We start from the raw sequence: 11,410 nt of genomic DNA, 5'->3' as shown, positions 1-11,410 counted from the left end.
ACGGTATTTTCGTTTAGATTTATCTTTACATGTAAAGTGGCTAAATTTTGATTACTTTTGAAACTGTGACTATTTTTTAATTATCATTTGTAAATCTGTTTATTTTTGAATTTCACCCATTGTTAAAGTTAACGTTTTCCTTTCAAAAATAACACAAATACAATTTAACACTTTAGACCACTTTCTTGGTTCGTATAGTCACGAGTCTCATGAATTTAGGTCAACAACAATAGTAAAAAAGAAGTGCAAAAGGTCAACAAAAGTAGATAGGTAAAGTAAAATAAGAAGAAGTAGATTGAGTCGCAGAGAATATAGGAGTCCCACAAATTATCCAAAATCTTTTTGTACAATTCCATGTATCTCACATTCCCGTTCGGAGAGCAACTCCTCTTTTCAACTCCTTATATATCCTTTTTCTTTTGGCTACAGTATATTCCTTTTTCATCAGATATCATTGTCGCAGAAAGAGAGAGAAAAAGTTGAGAAGAAACCGAAATTAAATGGCTAGGCACGAGGAATTACCAATTCCAATATTCTCCGATCTTGAGCCAGTTTATGGTGGTGGATCACAGCTTGAAGAAGCTGAACTTCGATTCAAGAATTTGAAGGCTAAGTTCATAGACTTGTTTGGCCAACCCCCTCATGTCTACGCTCGATCCCCAGGTCAATTCCACCTTTAAAATCTCTTCTTTTTCAGTGGATTGTGTTCAAAATCTCAACTTTCTTAGTGGGTTATTTTCAAAATCTACACTTCCTTAGCGGTTGTGTTCAAAATCTGAATTCTGTTAGTCAAAATCTCAACTGGTTACGTTTAAATTCTCAATTTCTTCCTTAGAGGTTGAATTGGATCTTTCTAATATGCAGGGAGAGTGAACTTGATCGGAGAACACATTGATTATGAGGGGTACTCTGTCTTGCCTATGGCAATTCGCCAAGACACAATTGTGGCGATTCGGAAGCACGACTCCGATGAGTCTGAGAAGCTCCTTCGAATTGCCAATGTGAATAGTGACAAGTACTCCTTGTGCAATTACCCTGCTGATCCTCTGCAGGTATCATAACTTTGATGATCATGGTGTTAAGCATATAATGCAGTATGTGTTTCCAGCGTGCTGTCTGTGATCTACTTTGCTCTAAAGTTTATTTGAATTGAGAGGGCTGGTACAGGGTTTAAGATTAAAAGATATTTGAATGGGTTTAAGATTAAAAGATATTGCCTCACCTACATACATAAAATGTTCTGAGTATTAGTTTGGGAATTATCTACTATGTCCTGGCGGTTCTTCATATGCATATAAGTTTGTTTGGGAAAGACAAATTATCAAGTCTAAACCTTAGTTATAAATTACACATGAAAGAAAAAAGAAAAGAAGAATAAGAAAAAGGGAAAAAGAAAGATTCTTGAATACCTTTTGGCCGGTGCAGCAATTCTAGTTTCTTTTTGTCGATAACCGTATGTCTATCTTTTGCAGGAAGTCGATCTGAAGAATCACAAATGGGGTCATTATTTCATTTGCGGGTTAGACCTTACTTTCTTCATCCAAGATCTAAAGAATCAGAGAGTATTAGGTTTCTTATTTCATGAACTACAAGTTTACAGAAATTAAATTTTACCACATTTGTCATGCTTTATGTGAACTCTTGGGAAATATGTGCTGTCAGGAGAAAGTTAAATATATACAAGGTGAAACTATTCATATATACAATGTCATCCAAAAAACTGCTAACGTGTGTGTGCGTGCAGGTACAAGGGTTTCTATGAGTATGCCAAGTTGAAAGGAATAGATGCTGGTGAACCCGTCGGACTTGATGTTATTGTTGATGGTACAGTTCCAACAGGTATATGCCTTTCTATCTTGAATACCGTCGGGTAGCAATAACTAGTCAGTCTTATGGGTTATCTCATGGTTTCCATGTTTGTTGGATGTAGGGTCTGGACTGTCAAGCTCTGCAGCATTTGTTTGCTCTTCCACGATCGCTATAATGGCTTCAGTTGGCGTTAACATGCCCAAGGTAGTAACCTAACCATATTCTCAGTGCTGGAAAATTAAATAAAAGACATTTCCTGCTCCAGCACGGTGGTGGACCCATGTTCAACCAAGGGGTTCAATTGAACCCGCTTGGCTGAAAAGTTTTCACTATTTGTATGTTTCAAATATTCTTCACAAACAAAAATTACCGATAAACATTAAATCTTTAATCCTCTTGCCAACAGAAAGTCCTGAACTAATGGTTCGATCGGGTTTAGAGTAATTCAAATGTCCCATGCTCAAATCTGGCCTCCACATTTCATGCATCTGTCTTTCCCTTTTTTCTTTGGCTAAAAGGAGCTTAGTTTTAACAAAAGAAAAAACCAGATGAAATTAGGAACAATGCTCCTCGCGCCTGGGCATTGGTAATGGTAAAATAGTAGAGCATGATGTGTGGATTAGGCGCATTTCATGGGTTCGAACCTGGCCCATTATACGCTGCGTTTCGAACTTACTTTGATGTCAGTTAACATAGTTGGATGATATAAACTTTTTGAAAGAAATTATGTAAATGAAATATTTTTACCTAGTTTGATGTTAGCACTCTGCCTTTGTGTAATTAATCTAAGGTTCAGTAATTTGGTTTTGTTTATCTTTAAAAGTTGAAACGTGAATTCATCATTGATGTATAAAATTTAGTCTTGCCTTTGTGTTTTCAAAGGCTAAGTTTCTTTAACACTTGATAAAGCTATCGAGAAATGTTGTTGATGCAAAAATTAAGTTAGAGATAAAAATTTAAAAAGTAAGTTAAAATCAAAACTTAAATTTATATCCAGAGCAAAAACTTTAAAAGTTAATGGGTTTAGTTTATAAATTCCTATCTTTTACTATTTCTGTTAGTTTACTTTGGTTTATAACTTTTGAATTTCTTTTTATCGATATTGTTTGTTTAGTTCAGTTTATAGCTCTTCTTTTTGGGTCTCTTTTGTTCTAAGTATTGAATTTAATTAGAATTTCGTAATTGTTATAGATAAAATAGATTTTTTGTTAAACTGAAGTTATAGAAGATTTTTAAAGTAAGTAGTTCCTTTGTTAGAGCTTTGTTACAATTTTTTGAATAAAGTATCACTAAAAGGACAGCAAGCAAAACCTGCTTGTCGTACTTGACCTGCCGTACTTCCGCTGTTGTAAAGGTTCTGCATTGAACCTGCTCAAGGAAAAACTATTGAACCTGCTTGAGGAATATTCTGTGTCCGCCAACTACTCCAGCTAAATCAGTGTCCACCCTGAACATTTGTTTTGGATCTGATTTCTTTTCCTCTTTCGAAGTTTCTTTGCAAGGATTTCCCTCATTTAAGATGAAGGAATCTGTCATGACTAATCTGTTGTAACTGTCTTCCTTTTGTTCTATTTTTACTTGCTTTGAGTTTTCAAATTTTGAATCTGTTGGTGCGTTTAGCTGTAGCTTTGTTTTGGCCTAGAGGTGATAATTCTTTTCTCTGCAGAAAGAAATTGCTCAACTCACATGTGAATGTGAAAGGCATATTGGGACTCAGTCTGGTGGAATGGATCAGGTAATGCCATCGAACTCTAAATCTTGATCACTTAATCAGAGCTGGACCAATCAAAGTGCAGTATACAAACTAGTGTTGTCCTAAAAATTGATGGTTTCCTTATTCTTATCCTAAATATCAATGTAATTTCTCTCTTTGCTAATCAATATTGCAATGCAGACAGTCTTGGCTTAATCTTTCTTATGGCCATCAATCAATTGTTTTGTGCAGGCCATCTCTGTTATGGCACAATCTGGGTTTGCAGAGCTGATTGATTTCAATCCTATACGTGCAACTGATGTACAACTCCCTGCTGGTGGAACTTTTGTAATAGCCCACTCATTAGCCGAATCACAAAAAGCAGTTACTGCTGCAGTTAACTACAATAATCGGGTTGTTGAATGCCGACTAGCTGCTGTAAGATTTTGCACCCTTTGATAATTTCTAGTGTTCGAGCGAAGAGGATGATTTTCTTATATCTCTGATCATAATAGTTCTACTTATCTTTCTCCCAATTGGTTTCTTGGGTTTTTTTTAAACTTCTAATGACATCTTATTTCAGTATCTTGAAACTTTAAGCTAAATACCTAGTTGAGCTGTGCACAAGTTGGTCGAGGCATCAGTATTTTCAAAACCAAAATACTTAGGTTTATGACCTTTCCTTAATCAACAGTTTGCTTATTGGTTCATTATTATCTTTTACAAACTCAATGTCCTTAGGACACTGCAGTGCTTTTGATAAGTTAGAGTTATATAATATCCATAGCAATAATTCTGAGTTTTAAATGATTTAGATGGAAACTCAAATTGGTATTGAGTGTGTGGTAGTGGACTATGTTGCGCGGACTCTCAAAAATGTTGCCGCACCCGTGTCGGATCCTCCAAAAATGCACCGTATTGGAGGATCCGACACGCATCAGGCAACATTTTCGAAAAGTCCGAGCAACATAGCTATAGGATGCTCTCCCATTGAGATCCATGGGAGAGCATGGTAAGTTTTACTTGCTAGAACTTGCAGGCAAACCATTTTGTTGGCTATTTAAATGGCCTTGGTTTTTGTTTTTCGTGCAAAAATAACAAAGATGCGAAATGTTTCTACTCCCTGATGCATGTGTTTATGTTGCCTTATCAATTCAACCGTTGCGAATCTTCCTGATCTGTAAACTGTTTTCTAGTACATTTCTTACTATGTCAGTAACTTACATGTTCTTGTTTACTTTGAATTTACATAGATATATATTGCCTTTGAATAGACTGGTCTTGCTTCACTGGATAGAGTTGCAGAATAACCTACTTGGAGATGCTAGCTTTCCCCTTTTAATGCTCATTTGAGATTTTGCAGATTGTACTGGGCATTAAGCTGGGGATGGAACCTCATGAGGCAATATCTAATGTAAAAACGCTTTCTGATGTTGAAGGGTTGTGTATATCATTCGCTGGTACTCACGGTTCTTCCGACCCTGTCCTTGCTGTCAAGGTATATACTCTTCTCTCAGATCATTCCTCTCCCGGTTGACATCTTTTTCTGTCTCAGTTTCATTATTTTAAGATCTAGTTTTGGGTGATAATTCCATTTTCTTCAAGTTGAATTATCATATGTAGTTGGATATTGTGGTTGGTTTTTCAGTTAGTGTTATTTTTTCTTCCTATCAGTATTAGCTTTTCGTTGTGGCCCTTGTGATTATGGTCCTGTTTAAAGAGGGCTTTGTGAATTTACTCCTTTTCTTGTTTGCCTATATTACATTCAGTTGTAACAATTTCTACCACTGCTACAGGAGCTATTGCATGAGGAACCGTATACTAGCAAAGATATTGAGAATATCACGCAGCAAAAGTTGGAAACGGTCTTTGCCGCTTCACCAACTTCTTTGGATGTGCTTCGGGCTGCTAAATGTTACAAGTTGCATCAGGTCATTATGTGTTTTTCAATCTGATTTCTTTTTTTTTTCTTCTTTCTTTGCCTTTCCATCTTCATACTGGGCTCTCGCCTGGTTTAAATTGATTTGCTTCAAATTCTTTAAGATGGAGTTTCTTTGTCCATTTTGTTCCTTTGAAGGATGTTTAATTAATAGGTTCTCTTCCTTAGGCCTTTTGTTATTTCCCTACTTGCTTGTACTTCTTCAATAGATGTTTCAAGAGGATTGTAGATGTTTGTTCCTTAAGTCATGTTGCTTATGTTGATATATGATCGATCAAAGAGTCATTTCTTATTACATGATATCAGTATGTTTGACAAAATAGTGCTCTTGTTTTACCTTTCAGAGAGCTGCCCATGTATATTCTGAAGCCAAACGTGTCCATGCTTTTAAAGACACTGTATCATCAGAATTAAGGTCTGTCATGTTCAAGTTCATGCAAGATGCGCTTTCTTTTTCTCCAGCTTTTTGTTTTGAAATAAATACTCAAAACTGTAACAAATTGGTCATTGCAGTGATGAAGACATGCTGAAGAAGTTAGGTGACCTTATGAATGAGAGTCACAATAGCTGCAGCGTTCTTTATGAGTGCAGGTAGAATTCATGCTTTATTTACGCGAAACTATTTGGCTATCACAGCCCGAGAGATTACCCAAAAAAATGCATATAAGAAAGTTGCGTTTATAATATGCTTCCATGGCATCTTTGATTTTAGCATCTGGATTGAAGTATCTTAGTTGATGAGTTTCAATTATTTCTTGCAATCAATCAGTTGTCCAGAATTAGAAGAACTTGTGAAGATTTGTCGAGATAATGGTGCTCTTGGAGCTAGGCTTACAGGAGCTGGATGGGGTGGTTGTGCAGTGGCTTTGGTGAAAGAGAGTCTTGTTCCACAGTTTATACTTAATTTGAAGGTTAATTTCATTTGACAACTCGTAAATATTTTAACATTATGCACTCCTAATACTAACCAATATGGTGGTTTATTATGTTTTCAGGAGCAATTTTATCAATCAAGGATTGGCAAAGGAACAATCAATAAGAATGATCTTGGCTTGTACATTTTTGCATCCAAACCCTCAAGTGGTGCTGCCATTTTCAAATTTTAAACTTCATTACCTTCAACATTTCCAATCCAAAAATAAATATTTATGCAGACAACTTTGTACCCGTTGAAACTCATTTCATATGTTAATTTAATAGTTGCATACTTTAGCTCCTTCAAAACTTGCATTGTTTTCGTTTTCGAATAATCAATTTGGGTCGTCTGTTTTAAAAGGCGTTTCTGGGGCGAGCCCCGGGGCGAGGCGTACCAAAAACGCCCCGGGGATGGTGTGGGGCGAAAGTCTCAAGAGGCGTACGGGGCGCATTTTTTTAGTAAGGTGTAAGCCCCAGAGACTTTTTCAAATTAAAATAAAATTTGGTTAATTAGTCCTTCATATAATACCCAAATTCTTAAAAGTCAGTTTGGTAATTACTCAAAAGGTTTAAAAAGGAACTCAAAAGTATTAAATTTAAAAGTAAAGACCTTTTTTATTGATTTAAGCCATAATTCATGGTTTTTTCAATTTTTTTATTTTGTCCACTAGTCTGCTAATATCTCCCAAAAATAACGAATATTTAATTTTTTTTTACAAATAGAAAGAGAACTATATTTTTCTTCATAGCAGCAATTCAAAGTTCAAATTGCAGGTTAATCATCCTTTTTGTTCCTCCATATAGAAAATTTTATTCTTTTAGACTCAAATTACTTGTGCTTGTAAGTAACGTATAATAAATTATTTTGATTAGTTTTGTGTGGGGATGGAGCACACATATATATAGTTTTCTTCAATTTTTATGCAATTTTACCTGTTTATAAATATTAATTGTCATTATATTATTTTATAAAATATTAAAAATTAAATACCTATGGGGCTTACGCCCCGCGCCTCGAGACTTACGCCCCGCTGAGGCATATGTAAAACGTATCGACTTACGCCCACGCCTTTTAAAACACTATTTGGGTCTTCATGTGAAACATTTATTTGGAGATTTGTTTTTGTACTACATTCAAGTTAACTACATAAATGAGATTGTTAAATAACACGTTTTTTCCCTCTTATAAAAAAAAAAAAAGAAAAAAAAAAAGAAAGAAAGAAAGAATGATACTACGAATAAATTCTCAGTAAGTTTTTTTAATTAAAAAATTACTCTGATCGTACTTTTGCATTGGATTATGAGTTTGCACCAAAAACTAAATGCTTTGACTTTTAATACTATAAAAAATTCTTCCCCTTTCTTTGATAGGAATACTTTATTCTGAAATTAGTGGTTTGTTCCTTAATTCATTGGCATCTAAGAATGAGAAAAAGGAAATATATATATATATATATATATATATATATATATATATATATATATATATATATATATATATATATATATATATATAGAGAGAGAGAGAGAGAGAGAGAGAGAGAGAGAGAGTTGAAATATGTGTAGAATGAGAAAAATGAAATATTGTTGACATCCTTGGAAATTGGAATCCAAGGCTGTTTGTTCAATTCTCTCCAAAGTTCTGTTTTATTTTTTTTAAAGGTTGTAGCTTGTGATTATTCTGTTTTTCCCCTTCATGTCCCTATAAAATCTTTAGGTACTTCTTCTTCTACATGATCATATAATTTAAATTTCAATATTTTTTGTGTTTAAGGGAGTATTTGTAACTGTTCAGACGCATATAGGCACAAACAGAAGTCAAACACTTTCATTGAAAATAATTTCATTTTATTCTATTTCCTATAAAGAAAATTGTAAAACTTTTTTTGTTAACAGCAAAGAAAGTTTCTTATTCTATTTCTCAACTTTTTCATCCTTTTTAACTTCTTTTATTTCTTTAAATTAAGACACTAAAGTGGCGAGTTTTAATGAAAAAACCAAAGAGGATACTAGTAGGAAATTCCCTAAAGGATGTAATGCGAGAATAGGCGGGGTTCTGTCTTTTTCTCTCTTTTACTTGTTCAAGCCACAAAATTTTTATTTTGTTTTATATATTACTATCCCGTTATTTTTTACTAAACATTTTGATGGCAATAGGGAGAAAGATACACGTTTTCATGCCAGTGTGGTTGTTATCCAGCCAACACAGTACCTCTTAATTTTATCTATCCCGATGTGCCCGCACATCTACCTATATGAGAATTGAATGAGTCTGGACAAAAATTTCATATGGTACTCAAGGTATTTCTGTATCGGTAAAATACAGATATAACACGTTGCATCGTAATAGACGATACGTGGCAAGTATTTCCTAGTAAGCTCCAGGTCAGAAAAGTCCACTTTAACTAAAGAACCAGAAGGTCGGCCAAGAAGCACATTCCGAATTGGTATTATCGGAAACAGAGTACGTCATCTCGGAGGATGGTACTCAAGTATTCATTAGTGTCCAGATAATCTGGTCTTCAACTCAATAGACTCCGAAATATTTGGGATTTGACATTAACTCTTTGGTAGTTACAAACCCATCAGGCATAACGTATAGAACAAACGAATAATGCTCATAACGGGCAGGCGTGATTTTAGGGGGCGATTTTACTAGGCTGACACTATAAATACATCTTTCCCCCAAGATTGTATCCCATTCGAATTCTATCTCACACTGTTATTATACTGAAACATCTATTGATTATATTGTTCAAAACATCTCCATCAACAACAAACTTGCTTCAGAAGATTATTAATAAGAAGCTCTTTACTTCTTCCTTATTGTTCCTACATTGTTCCAATTCACAATTATTGGACTTATTTATCTAATTTATCCTATTAACCAAAATTTAGGTTAAACAATTTGACGTCCACCGACGGGCCCATGCAATTCTGCTAGTAATCCAAAGCATTGCTAACTTTTATTGGTTTTTGCTTATTATCGGTTTAAACAAGATATCATGGCGGGAGATCTGTTAAAAACTAAGTTGGAGATGGATTTGCCGAGCAGACTAGAAACAAAAGGTTGCAGTTGCCGCAACCGAGATCACACTAGACTCTGAGAAATTCACCCTCGGATCATTCTAGAGAACCGTTATCACGAAGAACTATAGCTGGTGAAGCATTCGGAACCCAAACAGAGCTGGCAAAGTTTATAGCCCAACAAAGAGCTTGGAATCAACAAATTAATGAGGCAATTCTTGGCCTTGGCCGCAAATGCAAGTGCTAGGTCACCAGCATCACTAAGAGCGAAACTAGTTGGAGCAACTTCGACTAATATTCCCAGGAGTCCCAATACTGGGGGACTCCCTAGCGATATTGGAGCTAGAGGTTAATGTACAACCGATACTTCAAATATATAAATTTTAGTATTAACTTTGTACGAAACCCTGATTAAAATGATCAAGGAGTAGAATGGGCGTATTGATTAAATTATGAGGGCCCTATCAAGGATTAGACATGGATAAATACTCTCAGTAGCTTATACGACTAGAGTCAAAGGGAACAACGTGACAAAACTGAGGATTGAATTAGTACTCGTGAAGAAGTTCAGAAAAATGCTCAAGAAAAAAACATTAACCTGGTATTCTCTTTTATCCATAAATTCAATTAGCTCATTTGCTGATCTTGCAAATACCTTCATTAAGGCACATACAAGAAGGTGGAGAAGAAAATGAAAGACTTGTTCAAAATCCTACATGGAAGCACAAAGTTACTCAAGGAATACCTAGACCAGTTATAGAGAGAAAAGATGTTGTTACTGTTGCACTCTATTTTACACAGATTAAAATAAAATACAACATATAGTACTCTAAAAGGTTAATTAAATTATAGAGTCACCACCTAGTGTTTAGGGTGTTACACCCCATATTTTCGTACGTAAGAGTATGTCGTAAGTCAATTGATGTAAGCTCAGAAATGAGATCATCTTTGAAAGTACATAAAGTAAGTTAATCATGTTACCTTGGAGGTTACAAATATTTAAGATCATGAATAACAAGTACCAAGAGAGTTGGAATTCTTAGAAACTAAACGAATTGAAGAAAATAAGTTTCGTCGAAAGTCGACAAGTTGGGAATATTATAACATGTACTTTTGGGGTGAGACTAGGGTGATTAACATGATAAAGAGGTTATGTTACGAGTTATTTTAGTCGTATCATAGTCGTGTGTTATGTTTTGAAGTCAAGAGAGTTGTGGAACAAAAGTTGGCAAAGGTCATCGCAAGTTACATTGATAAATGTACTGAACATTAGGTCAAATGTAGCTGAACTTTTCTTCCAGTATACTTGGAATCACGGGATGATACACCTATCTAATTGAATATCTATGAGTCTAGTTTCTAATGCATTAAATCGTTCGTTGATGCAACAATGGAGTAGAGAAATATTCGTATTTTCGTGAGACTGCGCAAGCAGCTCCCAATGGGACCCACTTAGACGGTGGATATTTTTCCAACCTCTAAAGATCGGGTCAAGGTTCATTTGTGTTCAATCGTTCGACCCAACCAGACCCTATACTCTCCCAAGACACTCTCAAAGCAGTCTCTATGATTCTAGAGATAAAACCAAAGAGAAAAAAATGAATCAAACGCTAGAAATCCCGTCGTGCTAGTGAGTTTCTTGTTCTTCTTGTGGTTGCTAATTTTGGTGTGGTTCTAAATCGTGTGGGGGGTTGTTTTAAGTGGTATATGTTCTGGAAAATACTCTCTTGAGGGTTTCATATCAAACATAAGTGATTTCAAGTATTTCAAAGTGATTCTAGTGCCGAGAAACCCGAAGTGCTTGCTAGTTTCTCTTTCTTGTTTTTGTGGATGCATTGGAAGGATACTTTGTGGTGAAGTAATCTCAAATTCGAGTTGTTCCATATGTTTGAAGGTAAGGAACCTCTTACTCTACATGTATTTGAGTTTATCCAAGTTACGGCTAAGTCGTTGAAGCTAGAACTTGTGAGATATTGATAGAAAGGCTTGTTAATAATGTTGTTGATTGTTGAACTATTTGGGAGGTG

The 11,410-nt window shown here is 35.2% G+C and overlaps 1 protein-coding gene across 2 annotated transcripts; it reads left to right on the top strand.

Annotated features, from left to right (window-relative positions):
- The first annotated feature begins 292 nt into the window (after positions 1-292).
- Positions 293-6,665, top strand: LOC107806963 (galactokinase). 2 transcript variants are annotated; one of them, XM_016631235.2, is made up of 13 exons: positions 293-663; positions 865-1,052; positions 1,473-1,519; positions 1,745-1,839; positions 1,931-2,013; positions 3,476-3,544; positions 3,755-3,940; positions 4,866-5,000; positions 5,299-5,433; positions 5,786-5,856; positions 5,955-6,032; positions 6,211-6,352; positions 6,437-6,665. In XM_016631235.2, exons 1-13 carry the CDS (start codon positions 501-503, stop codon positions 6,545-6,547), a joined length of 1,503 nt encoding a protein of 500 aa, XP_016486721.2. In that variant the 5' UTR covers positions 293-500; the 3' UTR covers positions 6,548-6,665. The 2 variants fall into 2 exon arrangements, with proteins under 2 accessions (XP_016486721.2, XP_075085742.1); XM_075229641.1 differs by having other exon boundaries at positions 345-703; positions 836-1,052.
- The last annotated feature ends 4,745 nt before the right edge of the window (positions 6,666-11,410 follow it).

This window comes from Nicotiana tabacum, chromosome 14 (genome assembly GCF_000715075.1).
Source record: "Nicotiana tabacum cultivar K326 chromosome 14, ASM71507v2, whole genome shotgun sequence".
NCBI lineage: Eukaryota > Viridiplantae > Streptophyta > Magnoliopsida > Solanales > Solanaceae > Nicotiana > Nicotiana tabacum.
The sequence above is the reverse complement of the archived record's forward strand: the minus strand, read 5'-3'. Positions and strand labels throughout refer to the sequence as shown.